Consider the following 16,671-nt stretch of genomic DNA (forward strand, 5'->3'; position numbering starts at 1 on the left):
CCCCCCCCCCCGCCAAAAAAAAAGAAGACGACTTTGATACAGAAGAGGCAATTAGCTTTGTTTTTTCATTTTTTTTATCTTAGTACTTAAAATCTTTTTCCATTTTGGTAGTGCACACATTCATTCCAGGGCACACTGTTTAAAACGCTGAGTCCTGGGGAAGCCATGCAAGTGGGTGGGTTGGTGTGGCTCTCTGGCTGGGGCCTCCGTGGGGCTTGGTGTGACAGCCAGTGCTACCTCCATTTGCCCTGTCGGTAGTGCTTCATTGAGCCCAAAGGTGTGTTAGCACCCAGGGGACCAGGAAGAGACAAAGCAGCACCTGCCCCAGCCTCTGGAGATCTCGGTGAGGGACACAAATCACAGATACAATGCCATCCATACAGACTCTGGTTGGCACAAAGCTCCTTCATAATTCCGGGAGAGCAGAGATGAGGCCTCGGCCACTGAAGCTAAACTTTGCTCTTCCAGAACGTGGTCCATGAGCTGAGGATAACCAACCAGGTGATCTACCTGAACCCACCCATCGAGGAGTGCAGGTACAAGCTGTACCAGGAGATGTTCGCCTGGAAGATGGTGGTGCTGTCCCTTCCCCGGATCCAAAGCCAGCGGTACCAGGTGAGTCTGGGATGCAGAGCCTGTGTGAGAGCTGCCTCTCTAGGGCCTGGGGATCGGCTGCTTACAGATCTGTCACATGCTGGGCTCCAGGTGGTGTGGCTCTCGGCAGCTTGGCCCATAGCCTCTAGATAGCCCTTGTTCTTTTGCTTCATAACCCTGCCTGCTGCTGCTGTCTCCCCCACTTTATTAGAGGAATGTCAGACATACACTGAAGCAGCAAGAACGGTGGCCTTTGTTGACCCACTTGTGGCTGGTTTCATTGTACCTGCTCTCTCCCACCCCCACTCCCCCGGTTATGTATAAGACAGAGTGTGCCATGATAATGGTGCCTCTGGAACTGGAGCAGAGTACAGAAGACTGCGCCGTCCCTGCCTGGCTGGGTTCCTTCTAACAGGACTGGGCTTCACCCTTGAAAGGGTCACCAGCCTCTCTCCCTTGCTTCCTGGCTCCTCTGATCCCCTGCCCTCCAGTCTTTCCTCCCCCTCCTGGCCTTCTGCTATTCACCCTCCTCTGGCATCCTTTGTGTCCCAGTCGCAGCAGTCTCATGGATCTGTAGCTTAAGACCCCCCTCTCATGCTGGTTACCCAGCCCGTCCAACCCAGGCCTGTGGGTGCCGCTGCCCATGGGTGACCCTGTCCTCAGCGCATCTCTATAGCCCCCAACAGTGTGGCGTCACCCCCTTAGCCTCCCGCCTGCCTGTACTCTGCTACTGTACCTGGAAGCAGTGTTCAGTGTGGCGGCTGGGGGAAGCCTTCCGTTCTGAGTTGGTCCTGACCCTGTTCCTCTCGGGCTGCCCAACAGAAAGCCGAGCCCACCTGCCAGGTGCCACGCCCTGTGCTGTGTTGCTCTAACCTCAGCCCTGCTGCTTCTCACCTCACTGACTGCCCCCAACACCAGCAGAGTCGGGTGCTGGCCTCCGCCCTGCTCAGTCTCTGGGAACCAGTGCCCACCTGGCTTCCCCTCCCCGCCTGTGCCTGTCCATCTGCTCGCTTTCTGCCTTCTGTTGAGGCTTTTCCTCGCTTCCCCATTTAAAATAACAACGAAAGCTCAGGCATAGCTCAGTGGCAAAGTGCTTGCCTCTAATGCACAAGCTTGGGGTTCAATCTCTTGCACCGCAAAAAACAAGATCCAAAAAAGGACACAAAACCTGCCCTGTGCTACCTGTACTTCCTGCTCAGGTCTCAGATCCCTGAACTACGGCTCCCTCCCTTAGGACGCAGATCCATGTGAGCAGTGGGGTTTTTGGTTGGTTTCTTGTACTTGGCCTAGCAGCCGGTGTGTGGTGGGCAGGTGGCTTCATGGACTCAGCCACTGGCCCCTCTGCTGTTGGCAGTGCTGTGCTTTTTGCTTTTCTGGGTAGGTTCAATCTTGCATTCCTTTTGTTGGCGTTAGTGTTCAATATAAACAGACTTCCTATTGGTGTTAATGTTTCTATTGAGCTCTTAGGTCAGTATCAACTGTTAGCTGCCATTTGATGGCTTCTCTCTGAGATCTGCATTCTGGCCCAGCCACTGGCTCACTTCCGCTTTGGTCATCAGGTGGGCGTGCATTACGAGCTGACGGAAGAGGAGAAGTTCTATCGGAATGCCCTAACGCGGATGCCTGACGGGCCGGTGGCCCTGGAGGAGTCCTACTCTGCCGTCATGGGCATCGTGACCGAGGTGGAGCAGTACGTCAAGGTAGGTAGCTCCCGGCTGCTCCACACACTCCGGAGGCTGGGGCTTGGCGCAGGCCTTGGCTGCGGGTCAAGCAGCTCACTGGCCAGTGTTTGCTTATTTAAAGAGTGAATGATAGCACAGATTTTTTGGGTTTTAATCAAAGCTTTCAAGAACAGTAAATTATGTGTTTAGATAGGAAAGTTCTGAGAATTTAAAATGGGCATTTCCCACTGGGGTGGAAATCTGGCGCTTTCAGGAGGCCCAGGAGGCAACAAGCTGCAGTGTCTCTCTGCGCTCTCGTGCAGGTTTGGCTGCAGTACCAGTGTCTGTGGGACATGCAAGCCGAGAACATCTACAACAGGCTTGGCGAGGATCTCAACAAGTGGCAGGCGCTCTTGGTCCAGATCCGGAAGGCCAGAGGCACCTTTGACAATGCAGAGACCAAGAAGGAGTTTGGCCCCGTCGTCATAGACTATGGCAAGGTGAGCCGGCTTTGTTTTCGCAGCCGGCATGGGTGAGCGGAGTGAGCTGGCGGGAGAGAACTAATGCCATGCTGCCCTGCGTGCGCTATGCAGGTCCAGTCTAAGGTGAACCTGAAGTATGACTCCTGGCACAAGGAGGTTCTCAGCAAGTTTGGGCAAATGCTGGGGTCAAACATGACGGAATTCCACTCCCAGATCTCAAAGGTGAGGCGTGGGGCTGCGGGCCAGGGCCAGGGCCAGGGCTGGGCGGACTTGGTGGGACACCGCCCTCTGCCCCCAGTCTCGCCAGGAGCTGGAGCAGCACTCTGTGGACACAGCCAGCACCTCCGATGCGGTGACCTTCATCACCTACGTGCAGTCTCTGAAGCGGAAGATCAAGCAGTTTGAGAAGCAAGTTGAGGTGAGCTCTGAGCACTGCTTAGTTCCCACTCTGGACCACTCGCGCTGTCTAACTTTGTGCCATCTTGTGCCCCTGACCCCCCTGGCACCATCTCGAAATGCCGGGAACAGCACTGTGCTTGGTAAAGTGCAGGGCAGACGAGTACCATGTGGCCTGCAGTGACTCCGATTCTCTCACTGTGGCAGTACATTTGTCAGTCCAACTCCTGGTGCAGTAGGGAGAGGGAGAGGCTCACCTTGCCTGCACCCTGCCTGGCGAGCTTAGCTGGGCAGCACCTGCTGGCATGGCAGACCCTGTCTGCCTAGGGGTCTCAGGGCGGACAGCCACGCCAGAGCAGATGTACCCATCCTTGGCATTCTCCAGCCATAAAGCCCCCTTCTCAGGGAACAGGAAAATTGAATCTGTATTCTCACTTTCAAAGCTCTACCGCAATGGCCAGCGCCTGCTGGAGAAGCAGAGGTTCCAGTTCCCGCCATCCTGGCTGTACATTGACAACATCGAGGGTGAGTGGGGGGCCTTCAACGACATCATGCGGCGGAAGGACTCCGCCATCCAGCAGCAGGTGGCAAACTTGCAGATGAAGATCGTGCAGGAGGACCGCGCTGTGGAAAGCCGCACCATCGACCTGCTCACAGACTGGGAGAAGACCAAGCCTGTCACGGTAAGCTGCGCACAGGAAGCCTTGCTGCGCCTCAGTTTGTCAGCACTGGACACTTGCCTCTCTGTCACTAAGAAAGCAGTGTGTGCATGCAGGTGTGGTCCACACCTGTGGTGTGTGTACCTGGGTCCCCAGCTGCATGGGAGGCTAAGGTGGGAGAAGGCTGGAGACCAGCCTGGGCCACATAGCAGGCTCCTCTCAGAAAAGCAGGGGATAGGGATTTAGCTTTGTTGTAGACAGCTTGCCTAGTGTGCACAAGGTGCTGGGTTGGATCCCCAGCGCCACAAAACAGTTTTTAAAAAGCAGTACTTAATCTGTCATTCCAGCACTTAGAAAGCTGAAGCAGGAGAGGTGCAAGTTCCAGGCCAGTCTGGACTACATTGTGAGATTCTGTCTCAAGCACAAAAAAAGTAGTGTTGCAATAGTGAATTGAAAGCCACTGTAAGCCTCTTTTTGACCAGGACAGCAGTCATTTAAATCAGGAGATGTGTTTAAGGATTAAAGTTGTGCTGCTTTCTGGCTGTAGTCTTCCTTGAATTGGCATCTGATGTTAGGTACATGCCGTGCCTCACACTGCTGCCACCAGCTGTGATGCCAGTGCGTTCTGAGCTCCATCCCCAGAGCCTGCTGAACCCGCTTCTGCTCTGCAAGTGCATGTACAGTGCAGCTGTCCTCCAGGCAACCGTGCCACAGCAGACGGGGTGGGCGGGGACAGTGAAGGGATCTGGGAGAGGCGAGGAAGGCAGCACATTGGCTTGTGGGGATGGGATTCAGACTTTTATTTAGGCATTCAGAAAAGCATGGGAAATAAAAATGGAAAGTCTATTAAAATGCTTCAGGTGAAAATCTGGTTTCTGCGCTGGGAATGCAGGTTTTTCACAGCGGGCCTGTGGGGAAGACATGATGTGCCAGAGTCACTCCCTCCGCAGAGCCCCTCTGTGCCTCAGCCCACATGTTCTCCTTTGGTTTCATTTTGGTTGGGTTGTTGCTGGGGGTTTGTGTGATTTTTGTTGTTGTTGTTGTTGTTTTTTACTGGGGATTGAACTTAGGACCTTGCCCTTTCGAGGCAGACAGTGGCACCACTGAGCTAAATCTCTGGCCAGGGGTTTGAGGGGTTTGTCTTTTGATTTTTTTGAGACAGGGTCTCTATATATAGTCTGGGCTGGTCTTGAACTTAAAACAGTTGTCCTACCTTAGCTGCCCGAGTGCTGGGATCCACACGCGTGCACTGCTGTGTCTGGTTGGATTGCTGTTGTTTTACCTGTTCTCACTGTTCCAGTATTGTTGGGTTACAAATATGCCAGTAGGCAAGAGTCTTGCCCAGGATGTGTGACAGTTAAAACTTTAGGTGCAGATTTGCTTTGGTAGGAAATCGAGATTTTGTGCAATTTTTTTGGTGGGAGGGTGTTTTGTTTTTGAGACAGAGACTTAATATTACTTCAGGCTGGTCTTGAACTCACTGAGTAGCACAGGCTGGCCTCAAACTTGTGACAACCCTTCTGCCTCAGCCTCTCAAGTGCTGGGATTACAGTCCTGCACCACCTTGACTAGCTGTATAATCGTTCTTAGAAGTTATCGAAATGAGAGGCGTGTGAGTGCAGTACAAGGCATGACCGGCAGGCTGTGCCCCACCAGAGCCCCGTGAGACACAGCCAAGCTGTATGTGCACTGCAGTGTGAGGTGCTGCCAGCTGCTCACTCAGCAGTGCGCACGCGTGTTTGGGAGACTGCTTGGCAAAAGTTCCTCGATGCTGATGGGTGTCGCGTCCTGTGCCCTGCCTGCTTCCAGGGCAACCTGCGGCCCGAGGAGGCACTGCAGGCTCTGACCATCTACGAGGGCAAGTTCAGCCGGCTGAAGGACGACAGGGAGAAGTGCGCCAAGGCCAAGGAGGCGCTGGAGCTCACTGACACCGGACTGCTCAGCGGCAGTGAGGAGCGTGTGCAGGTGGGTTGCACAGGAGGTGGTGTGGTCTGGGCCAGCCCGAGGCCTGTGAGGTGTGACACTCTGCTGTCCTCACTCCCAGGTGGCCTTGGAGGAACTGCAGGACCTCAAAGGCGTTTGGTCGGAGCTCTCGAAGGTCTGGGAACAGATCGATCAGATGAAGGAGCAGCCATGGGTTTCGGTTCAACCTCGCAAGGTCCGTCTCCCCTCATTGAGAGGTGTCTGGTGTCTGTGACAGTCACAGACCTCGCTGAGGCACACCCTTGCACACACAGGACTGTGCGTTTACACCGTGTCATGTAGCTTCCTGCGCATCACTGAAATCATTTATCCAACTTAAGGAAATTTTATTTTTAACCATTTTTTAAAATATTTCACCCTTCAAAGTAATGCTGGTAAATGAAATATCTTGTGTTTGTCCCAACAGCTTCGGCAAAATCTAGACGGCCTCCTGAACCAGCTGAAGAACTTCCCTGCACGCCTGCGGCAGTATGCATCCTACGAGTTTGTGCAGAGGCTACTGAAAGGGTACATGAAGGTAGGTGACAGCACTCAGGGCGGCTATCCCCGCGTGCACCTGCTTCTCCAACATCCTCTGCTTCCCCCACAGATCAACATGCTGGTGATTGAGCTAAAGTCGGAAGCACTGAAAGACCGCCACTGGAAGCAGCTGATGAAGAGGCTTCATGTGAATTGGGTCGTTTCTGAGCTGACCCTTGGCCAAATTTGGGACGTCGACCTGCAGAAAAATGAAGCTATTGTCAAGGACGTGCTGCTGGTGGCACAAGGGGAAATGGCTCTGGAGGAATTCCTGAAGCAGGTAAGCACTCTGAGTATCAGGCCCTGTGTGTGTCTGCAGCTTGTCCTCCAGCCCTCCAGCCCTGAGCGTGCTGACCGCTGACCCCTGCCCACTTCTGACCAGATAAGAGAGGTGTGGAACACATACGAGCTGGACCTGGTCAACTATCAGAACAAGTGCCGCCTCATCCGCGGCTGGGATGACCTCTTCAACAAGGTCAAGGAGCACATCAACAGCGTCTCGGCCATGAAGCTGTCCCCATATTACAAGGTGCCACTGTCTGGGTGCTCTGCCCACTTTCCCTGGAGCACCTTGGGACTGAGCAGAAGGGGTCCTAACCCTCCACTTCCTATGAGTGAGCTCTGCCCTCCTGCACCCCCTGCCCCAGGTCTTCGAAGAGGATGCACTGAGCTGGGAAGACAAGCTGAACAGGATCATGGCTCTCTTTGATGTGTGGATTGATGTACAGAGACGGTGGGTCTACCTGGAAGGCATCTTCACAGGCAGCGCGGACATCAAACACCTGCTGCCCGTGGAAACACAGCGGTTCCAGAGGTGCGGCCTGCAGTGGGAGCCTTGTGGGCAGGGACAGGTGCTGGGCACTGTCTGCTAAGACTGACTCCCTAAAGACTGTTTGATTTGCAGTATCAGCACGGAGTTCTTGGCTCTGATGAAAAAAGTGTCTAAGTCTCCGCTTGTTATGGACGTCCTGAACATCCAGGGCGTGCAGAGGTCGCTGGAAAGGTTGGCAGACCTGCTGGGAAAGATCCAGAAAGCACTGGGGGAGTACCTGGAGAGAGAGCGCTCGTCCTTCCCCAGGTGAGAACAGGGATTTCAGCTGTGGTTTTTCCAGCCACCCCTCCCTCTGGGCCTGGTGTCGGGCCGTCGGGGGTTTCATTAGCCAGGCAGTGGCTTCGTGAATGGGATCTGCCTTCCGTGCCTCGGTGTCTCATTGTGCCCTGCCGTCCTGAGCTTCTCTGAGGCTGGCCACCTCCTCTGGCAGCCTGCCCCTCAGCCTCCAGCTGTTCTAAGTGGCAGCACTTCCTTTCCAAGTACTGAAGTTTGCTTAGGATGAATGGAGCAGGTTTTCTAAAAATGAGTTCATGAAATACAGTGAAGCTATTCAGTTCTTCCTTCACATTGTGTTAAGTAAATGCATATCTTTGCTGAGATCTGGAAGATATTGGGTATAACCTGAATTCAGGCTGGAGGTTTTCTACCAGCAGCCACATCCTCTTTCCCTTCCTGCAGTTTGTGTTCTTCCTTGGTTCACCTTATTTCCATGTAAAAAAATAGTAGCAGCTCAAATGCTCTCTTAATTTTAGGTTCTATTTTGTGGGTGATGAAGATTTGCTGGAAATTATTGGAAATAGCAAGAATGTAGCGAAACTGCAGAAACACTTCAAGAAGATGTTTGCTGGCGTCTCGAGCATCATCCTGAACGAGGACAACTCTGTGGTCCTGGGCATCTCCTCCCGGGAGGGAGAGGAGGTACTTGGCGTCTGTGTTTGTGCCCTGAATGCAGCCATCTGCGTGCATCTTAACCCTTCACGTGTCATTTTTCAGGTCATGTTTAAAACCCCCGTGTCCATCACCGAGCACCCCAAGATCAACGAGTGGCTCACGCTGGTGGAGAGGGAGATGAGGGTAACCCTAGCGAGACTCCTGGCTGAGTCTGTCACCGAAGTGGAGATCTTCGGGAAAGCAACTTCCATCGACCCAAACACCTACATCACTTGGATTGATAAATACCAGGTTCTCACAGCAGCGGGCCAGTGGGCCCTGACTGCAGAAGCGGGAGGCTGAGGCGGGGCTTACTCCACAAGCGGGATGACTCTGGCACTTAATTCTCTCCCTCTCTCTCTCTCAGGCCCAGCTTGTGGTTTTGTCTGCCCAGATAGCCTGGTCTGAGAACGTGGAGAACGCACTGGGCAGTGTAGGTGGGGGCAGTGACATGGCTCCCTTGCACTCAGTGCTGAGCAATGTGGAGGTCACCCTGAATGTGCTGGCCGACTCTGTCCTCATGGAGCAGCCGCCACTCCGCAGGCGCAAGCTGGAGCACTTGGTCAGTTGCACACCAGCCCTGCCCACCTCACAGTGCTTCCCACCCAGCAGCGAGGCCACAGTGCCTGACAGTGTCCTAGCTTTCGGGCAGGGCCCTGACTCCCTGTCCTGTTGAAAGACAGGCTTGGTGACATCCAGAAATCTAGTAGCTGCACAGAAGGAAAACTGACTTGCTTTGCCAGGGTTGTTCCCTCTCATCAGTCACCTCCTAAGACGAGTAGCCGCGGCAGCACTAAGCAGCCTGGCTCTGAGCCCCGCGAGCTGGCCTGTGGGCAGGGCAGGGACGGAGGAAGCCCCTTCCCACCCCCGTAAAGTCATGACTTCCGCTCTTTCTCCGTCATCTCTATGGCTCTTGGTTCTGGGTGGCACAGGGGCCTTAATCACAGTCCTGTCTCCTGCAGGTGGATTTGTGTTCTGGAATATTTACTGAGAGCCACTGTGAGCAGACCCATACTCTCAATCACCAATGATCCCCGCACGCAGGGGTTGCACTGTGTGATTTTAGCTTATGATTTTTTATTTCCCCAGATTACAGAATTAGTTCACCAAAGGGACGTTACCAGGTCCTTGATCAGAAGCAAGATTGACAACACCAAATCCTTCGAATGGCTGAGCCAGATGCGATTTTACTTTGACCCCAAGCAAACTGATGTGCTGCAGCAATTGTCCATTCAGATGGCCAACGCCAAATTTAACTATGGCTTTGAGTACCTGGGTGTGCAGGACAAGCTAGTCCAGACACCCCTCACCGACCGCTGCTATCTGACCATGACACAAGCCTTGGAGGCCAGGCTGGGGGGGTCCCCATTTGGTGAGTTGCTCCACACACTTGCATAGACAAAGTTATAAATGACACACAAGCCTTTTGAAGAACAAGCTAATGACTTTGATATAGTTCCTACTACATTCTATAGTTTAGTACGTTCTGAAACCTTACATTTGTCTGTATTTGGTATGTCTGCTTTGACTTTGAAAATGGATTGCTTCTGAAGTTCTCATAAGGTGCATTCCTGTTTAGCTGATCACTTGAGTACTCAAAGCTCTGCTTCAAATTATAGGGCCTGCTGGAACTGGGAAGACAGAGTCTGTCAAAGCCCTTGGCCATCAGCTCGGACGCTTTGTTTTAGTTTTCAACTGTGATGAAACCTTCGATTTCCAGGTGAGATGCTTTCTGAGAGTCATCTAAAATTGATGGCCCAAAGTCCCCCTCAGAGCCATCAGGCTTGTTGTTCAGCGTGATTTATCTGGCTCCTGAGACCTTGTAAGGATCGGTGCTGTTTTGAACTGTTTGAGGAATCCAGTATGTGTGCTTTAACTTCATGTTTCCAAAGTGATTTCTTTACCATTTTTATAAAGCAGTTTTTGGAAGAAATGCTTGATGGCTATATCTCAGAATAAATATAAGGGAGAGCTTTTTCAGTCAACAAATTGGCAGAATATAAAGTCAGGGTTGTGTGAGGTGGGCCATTTGGAACCTGAGCACGGAGCTGTCTGGGCAGGGCCTGCTGTCTGGGCGCTCAGCCCCTTCCCCGGTGTGGCTCTCGCCCCAGTGACCACCATGGTAGGAAGATGCTGTATTCTCATTTCAAGTGACTTTCTGGAACCAGGTTAAGTGTAAAGCGCACCCCAGGCAGACGGTACCTTAGTCGGCGTGGCTCACACACCAGCACCACTTCTCGGGTTCCTGGAGCCTGGGTGTCCCATCCGAGGGCTCTCCCAGTGCACAGCCATCATCAGGTCCTGCCCATCCTTCCTCTGCACACCGAGAGGGGCTCTGGTGTCAGAACACCAGTCCTAGGGGGTGGGTGGAGCTCAGTGGAACACTCCTTGCCTAAACGTGCAAAGTCCTGGGTTCAGTCCCTGGCACCAAAAACAAAACAAAAGAGCAAGAACCCCAGCCATCCCATCTGGTGGGGGCCCCACCTGTATGACCCCATTTAACATCAGTGCTGAAAGGCCTGTCTCCAGACAGTCACCTTGACGGTGAGGGTACTGACAGGACCCTGGGGCCCCAGAGTCAATCCTGACAGGTAGTTTCCACTTCCTCCTCTCTATTTTAGGCGATGGGACGCATCTTTGTGGGGCTCTGCCAGGTGGGTGCCTGGGGCTGCTTTGACGAGTTCAATCGCCTGGAGGAACGCATGCTGTCGGCCGTGTCACAGCAGGTGCAGTGCATCCAGGAGGCGCTGCGAGAACACTCCAACCCCAACTACGATAAGAGTAAGGCTCCCTCGCCCACAGCGTCCTCAGAGAGGGTGCTGGGAGATGACAGAACTCGCTGGGGGGCGATGCCAGGCATGGGCTGCAGGACGTGAGTGAGAGTTGGGTGCTGTGCTGCAGCAGGGGGTACCCTGGTCCTGGAGCAGCCCCTCCTTGGCCTGCAAGGCCCTGGTGGCACGCCCTCCCGCACATTTGTTGCGCGGGCAGTGAGGCCTCTGTTTCCACGGTCCCAGGCACCTGCCGTGGAGTCACGGTCAGGCCCAGAAAATGAATGGGGCCAGTCCTACCTCTGGGGTTTCCTGTTATCCCATAGTAGCAACTTGCCTTACAGTGAACTCCACAGGCCTCCCAAGTAAACAGAAGGAGGTCAGAGAAAGTGGTCCCTGCACCTTTGTTACACTCCTCTGCTGCGGCTGCCGTCCCCAGGCCTCCAGCGGGCTGGAGAAGAGCCTTGCTGTGCTTCTGTGGCGTTAGGAAAGGCGTCCAGTACCTTGAGCCAGCATATTACTTGCAACCCTGCTTTGGCTGAGTTTCTGGCTGTGGTGCTCAGTGCTAGCTGGGGGCCCCTGCCCACATGGCTGGCCGGGCGCTCTGTGCTCCTGCCGGGTAGCCCTGGGCCAGGTGTTCTAGTTCAGATGCCTGTGGGGATTGAGTCACAGGGAGACATTTCAAGAGATCTTGGCCTTGTGTCTAATTTCAGCCTCCGCACCCATTACCTGCGAACTGCTGAACAAACAAGTCAAGGTGAGCCCAGACATGGCCATCTTCATCACCATGAACCCTGGCTACGCAGGCCGCTCCAACCTCCCTGACAACCTCAAGAAGCTGTTCCGCAGCCTCGCCATGACCAAGCCGGACCGGCAGCTCATCGCCCAGGTCATGCTGTACTCGCAGGGCTTCCGCACAGCTGAAGTCCTTGCCAACAAAATCGTCCCATTCTTTAAGTGAGTGGCCTTGGGCCGCCCGGATAAGCTGTCCCACCCATGAGGGTGCCTTTGACCTTAGCCCTTAGCTCTGGCACTCAGTGCCTGAAAAGTGCTGCTTTTAAAGAGACCCTTTCTGGTTTAGGCTCTGTGATGAACAGCTCTCCTCTCAGAGCCATTATGACTTCGGTCTGCGGGCTCTGAAGAGTGTGCTGGTGAGCGCAGGTAACGTGAAGAGGGAGCGAATCCAGAAGATCAAGAGGGAGAAGGAAGAGCGCGGGGAGGTGGTGGATGAAGGAGAGATTGCTGAGAACCTACCTGAGCAAGAGGTATGTGTGGGTGCCCTTCTGAGCGTCCTTGTGGAACATGGAGTGGTGGCCTGAGGAGGTGTGGATGGGGCAAGGTTGCCACAGGCATGTGGGAGCACGGTGTATCACGTCGCTCATGAGCTACACTTGCCTTCTGGAGCCAGGGGGGGCGGGGGCGGTGTATGAGCTGTGCCCCCGCCCTCCCACAGATTCTGATCCAAAGTGTCTGTGAGACCATGGTGCCCAAGCTGGTGGCCGAGGACATCCCTCTGCTCTTCAGTCTCCTGTCCGACGTGTTTCCGGGAGTACAGTACCACCGGGGCGAGATGACAGCCCTCCGGGAGGAGCTGAAGAAAGTCTGTCAGGAGATGTACCTGACCTACGGCGACGGAGAGGAAGTGGGCGGCATGTGGGTCGAGAAGGTAACTCGGTCAGGCGTGGATCGCTGCTCTCCCAGCCCTACTCACTACCACACAGCAGGGCTCTGCCCACGAAGGCCAGGGAGGTGTGGGATGCGGCAGGCCCATTTGGGTGCTTTTCTCTTTCTTTCCTTCTTGCTTGCTTCTTTTCTATGTGGTTCAGACTGGGCATGGACCTCATGTGGCCCAGGCTAGCCTTGAATTCTTGCTGATCTTCCTGCCTCAGTCTCCCAAGTGCTGGGATTATAGGCGTGTGCCACTGTGCATAGCTAAATTTTCCCTTGTTTTAAACAAGGAGAAAGCAAATGCTAAAATTTGTTTTACATGGTATAGTAAGTTCTCTAAAAATTCTAGTGGTGTAACTAATGGACATTTGTTTATGCCAGTAAAAATTGTACCAGCAGGACTTCCCCAGACCACAGTTTAACAACCCGACTTCCAGTGGCCCTGTGCTCAGCATTCTGTTTCTTCCCTTCCTCTGTGCAACTGCTTATGCAGCTGGGTGCATTGCCCTAGAGCACAGCTTACCCGTGTAGTCTCCTCTTGTCCATGGAGGTGACATGCCCTTGCCAAGACAACCCCATAGATGTCTCCTGTCCTGCTGCTTGTCCCCCTGGCTCACGCAGAGCCCCCCACAGTGCAGGGTATGGTCATTGTGACTTCTTTGCAGTCAAACTGTAGGACGACTGCTAAGAGTCCATAGAAAGTGCCAGGCATGGTGGTCCAGCTACTCAGGGCCTGAGGCAGGAGTCACTTTCAAGCACTACTTTGTACGCTACTTAGCAAGGCCCTATCAAACAGCCCAACAAACTGAGGGTACAGCTCAGCAGTAGAGCACTTCAGTGCAAGGCCCAGGGTTCAGTCCTCAGTACTGGAAAGAAAAACCTCCTTAGAATATGCTTGTTGCATGCTGTCGGAGGCTGAGAGCCTGCCCCCAAGATGTCCCAGTGTGGTCCTGGCCTGCAGGTTCTGCAGCTGTACCAGATCACCCAGATCAACCATGGCCTAATGATGGTGGGCCCCTCGGGCAGCGGAAAGAGCACGGCCTGGCGCGTGCTGCTGAAGGCGCTGGAGCGGCTGGAGGGCGTGGAGGGTGTGGCCCACATCATTGACCCCAAGGCCATCAGCAAAGACCACCTCTACGGCACCCTGGACCCCAACACCCGAGAGTGGACAGACGGGCTCTTCACCCACGTGCTGAGAAAGTGCGTTGGCCGGGTTGTGTCTGCACTGTGGGAACGTGGGCCTGGGTGCTGCACTCTCAGTCACTGCTGTGTGTTGTGTCCCAGCCAAAGCTCTGATGGGTTCTAATTCACTTACAAGCCATGGCAGGCAGGGCTGGTGAGCAGGATGGCTCTGGGCACAGGCCTGGCATGCACAAGGCCTGGACTCCATCCCCAGCACTGGGAAAAAGAAAGAAACTTGGTAGGGTGATCTTGATCCAGTTAACAGCTCCATTCTAATCCTCCTCCTGGCCAGGATCATAGACAACGTGAGGGGTGAGCTGCAGAAGCGCCAGTGGATCGTCTTCGACGGCGACGTGGACCCCGAGTGGGTAGAGAATCTGAACTCTGTGCTAGATGACAACAAGCTTCTGACTCTGCCAAATGGGGAGCGGCTCAGCCTTCCGCCCAACGTGAGTGCCTTCCCAGCGCAAAGCAGCACCCCCTGGCTTGGTTTCCCTTCAAGTCCCCACCTCGGTCAACTGCAGTTGGTAGAGGTTAAGTAGAAAGTTCCGGGATGCTGGTACACACAGCTCTTACAGTAGTGTGTTGTGGAGGTCCTGATGCACTGATTTCCACTGTCTTCTGTGAGGTGTGTGAGCTTCAGCTCAGAGCCAAGTGTGGGCCAAAGTAAGTGGAGCCTCGGCCTCCCAGCAACCCTGAAACCCGCACCTGCAGAGCATGTGCCAAGAGAGGGCAGGCGGTGACCATGTGGAAGGCAGCGAAGGCCGACTGTCGGGCTTGGGTCCAGAGCCCTGGAGAACTGGGGTGTCCACCCCATTGTGTAGACGCCAGGCCCAAGAAGCCCACGCTCCCGCCGGGGAGATCTCAGCCTGATCTGCCTGCCTCTCTACCAGGCTTGCTGCCCAGATCCTTGAGAAGAGAGGACCTGGGCATTGTAGAAACGTGAATTTTAGATGTTTTTGTTTTTAGACTCGGCACAGAAGGTTAAATTTAAATGGCCCTTGTGGCGTGTGGAGGTAAGAATTGTGCGGTCCAGGCTTCCGCCCTTACCTGTGTGTGATGTCTCCTTTCAAGGTGCGCATCATGTTCGAAGTGCAGGACCTGAAGTACGCAACCCTGGCCACGGTGTCACGCTGCGGCATGGTCTGGTTCAGTGAGGATGTTCTGAGCACAGACATGATCTTCAACAACTTCCTGGCCCGGCTGCGCAGCATCCCCCTGGATGAGGGGGAGGACGAGGCGCAGCGTCGGCGCAAGGGCCAGGAGGATGAGGGCGAGGAGGCCGCCTCCCCTGCACTGCAGGTATGAGGCTGTGTGATCACGTCTGCCCCACACCTGCTCCTGAGCAAGGCCCGCTATGGCAGTGTGGAGTGAAGAGGCGTTAGGGAGATCAGGGAGTCCCTTGAATCGTCTCCTTTTCTCTGCAACCTGACAAAAGACTGCCCTTGTCTTGGTCGGGTGGCGAGAACCACTTCTAGAAGGAGGGAGACTCGGCCCCTTTCCCCTGGGCCGCAGCGCCCCAGCATCCCACTGTCCATTCCCCTCCAGATACAGAGGGACGCGGCCACCATCATGCAGCCGTACTTCACGTCCAATGGCCTGGTCACCAAGGCACTGGAGCACGCCTTCCAGCTGGAGCACATCATGGACCTGACGCGCCTGCGCTGCCTGGGCTCGCTCTTCTCCATGCTGCACCAGGCCTGCCGTAACGTGGCACAGTACAATGCCAACCACCCTGACTTCCCCATGCAGATGGAGCAGCTGGAGCGCTACATCCAGGTGGGGTGAGGGCCAGGCTGGGGCGGGCGAGGCTGCAGGGCCGTGGCTATGGCTGTGGCTGGAGTGTCAGGGAAATGCTGTCTCCACCCTCTGCAGCGCTACCTGGTCTACGCCATCCTCTGGTCCCTGTCTGGAGACAGCCGGCTGAAGATGAGGGCTGAGCTGGGTGAGTACATCCGGAGAATCACCACTGTGCCACTGCCCACGGCGCCCAACATCCCCATCATCGACTACGAGGTGAGTGCCCAGCCCCCATTCAAGGACTTAGGCTGTGTTGGTATAATTCATCCTTTCCATGTCACGGGGTTGCCAGGAACTCAGGGCCTTTCCTCTGCAAAAACCAATGGGGTGACTCGCCTGCTGTCCCTGGCCGCAGGTGTCCATCAGCGGAGAGTGGTCCCCGTGGCAGGCCAAGGTGCCTCAGATCGAAGTGGAGACACACAAGGTGGCAGCCCCAGATGTGGTCGTGCCAACTCTGGATACAGTCCGGCACGAGGCCCTCCTGTACACCTGGCTAGCCGAGCACAAGCCACTGGTGCTGTGCGGCCCTCCCGGCTCAGGCAAAACCATGACGCTCTTCAGTGCACTCCGCGCCTTGCCCGACATGGAGGTAGCTGGGCTGTGGGGCTGTGGGGCTGTGGGGCAGTGGGCTGCAGGCTGCAGGCTGCAGTGCGGCCTCCCTCTTCATGGGCCTCACTTCCCGCCCGAAGGTCGTGGGCCTCAACTTCTCCAGCGCCACCACCCCAGAGCTCCTGCTGAAGACCTTTGACCACTACTGCGAGTACAGGCGCACGCCCAACGGGGTTGTCCTGGCCCCTGTGCAGCTGGGCAAGTGGCTGGTGTTGTTCTGTGACGAGATCAACCTGCCGGACATGGACAAATACGGGACGCAGAGAGTCATCTCCTTCATCAGACAGGTCTGCAGCCACCCGGCCCCCATGCTCGGTGTCTTTCCGGTCCTTGCCTCAACTCCTGACGGGCTGCTTCTCTCTCCTCAGATGGTGGAGCATGGAGGCTTTTACCGAACCTCAGACCAGACGTGGGTGAAACTGGAGCGGATCCAGTTCGTCGGGGCCTGCAACCCCCCCACCGACCCCGGAAGAAAGCCCCTCTCACACAGGTAGCGCAGCACTCTGGCCACCGTGTCACATACCCTGTGTGGCACCTTGGGTTCATCCCTGGCGCTGTAGACGGGAAGAAGGAAAAGTGCTGTGACTT

General features: G+C 55.0%; 1 protein-coding gene across 3 annotated transcripts in view; it reads left to right on the top strand.

Moving 5' to 3' along the window:
- Positions 1 to 16,671, top strand: part of Dync1h1 (dynein cytoplasmic 1 heavy chain 1) — a 46,718-nt gene that overhangs the window by 12,122 nt on the left and 17,925 nt on the right. For all 3 annotated transcript variants that reach the window (XM_010607218.1, XM_010607219.1, XM_010607220.1), the window contains exons 11-40: positions 469 to 615; positions 2,154 to 2,294; positions 2,579 to 2,755; positions 2,849 to 2,959; positions 3,036 to 3,155; positions 3,577 to 3,816; positions 5,602 to 5,757; positions 5,837 to 5,950; positions 6,182 to 6,292; positions 6,365 to 6,574; positions 6,677 to 6,823; positions 6,942 to 7,108; positions 7,199 to 7,372; positions 7,879 to 8,044; positions 8,120 to 8,308; positions 8,424 to 8,618; positions 9,146 to 9,428; positions 9,676 to 9,776; positions 10,678 to 10,837; positions 11,538 to 11,781; positions 11,906 to 12,089; positions 12,278 to 12,490; positions 13,454 to 13,692; positions 13,967 to 14,123; positions 14,749 to 14,976; positions 15,223 to 15,453; positions 15,550 to 15,690; positions 15,830 to 16,063; positions 16,164 to 16,370; positions 16,452 to 16,573. In XM_010607218.1, the coding sequence (XP_010605520.1) occupies positions 469 to 615; positions 2,154 to 2,294; positions 2,579 to 2,755; positions 2,849 to 2,959; positions 3,036 to 3,155; positions 3,577 to 3,816; positions 5,602 to 5,757; positions 5,837 to 5,950; positions 6,182 to 6,292; positions 6,365 to 6,574; positions 6,677 to 6,823; positions 6,942 to 7,108; positions 7,199 to 7,372; positions 7,879 to 8,044; positions 8,120 to 8,308; positions 8,424 to 8,618; positions 9,146 to 9,428; positions 9,676 to 9,776; positions 10,678 to 10,837; positions 11,538 to 11,781; positions 11,906 to 12,089; positions 12,278 to 12,490; positions 13,454 to 13,692; positions 13,967 to 14,123; positions 14,749 to 14,976; positions 15,223 to 15,453; positions 15,550 to 15,690; positions 15,830 to 16,063; positions 16,164 to 16,370; positions 16,452 to 16,573 (5,309 nt within the window). The remainder of the gene's footprint in view (positions 1 to 468; positions 616 to 2,153; positions 2,295 to 2,578; positions 2,756 to 2,848; positions 2,960 to 3,035; positions 3,156 to 3,576; positions 3,817 to 5,601; positions 5,758 to 5,836; positions 5,951 to 6,181; positions 6,293 to 6,364; positions 6,575 to 6,676; positions 6,824 to 6,941; positions 7,109 to 7,198; positions 7,373 to 7,878; positions 8,045 to 8,119; positions 8,309 to 8,423; positions 8,619 to 9,145; positions 9,429 to 9,675; positions 9,777 to 10,677; positions 10,838 to 11,537; positions 11,782 to 11,905; positions 12,090 to 12,277; positions 12,491 to 13,453; positions 13,693 to 13,966; positions 14,124 to 14,748; positions 14,977 to 15,222; positions 15,454 to 15,549; positions 15,691 to 15,829; positions 16,064 to 16,163; positions 16,371 to 16,451; positions 16,574 to 16,671) is intronic.

Source organism: Fukomys damarensis, unplaced genomic scaffold, assembly GCF_012274545.1.
Source record: "Fukomys damarensis isolate Sample0158 unplaced genomic scaffold, DMR_v1.0_HiC HiC_scaffold_21, whole genome shotgun sequence".
NCBI classification, from domain to species: Eukaryota; Metazoa; Chordata; class Mammalia; order Rodentia; family Bathyergidae; genus Fukomys; species Fukomys damarensis.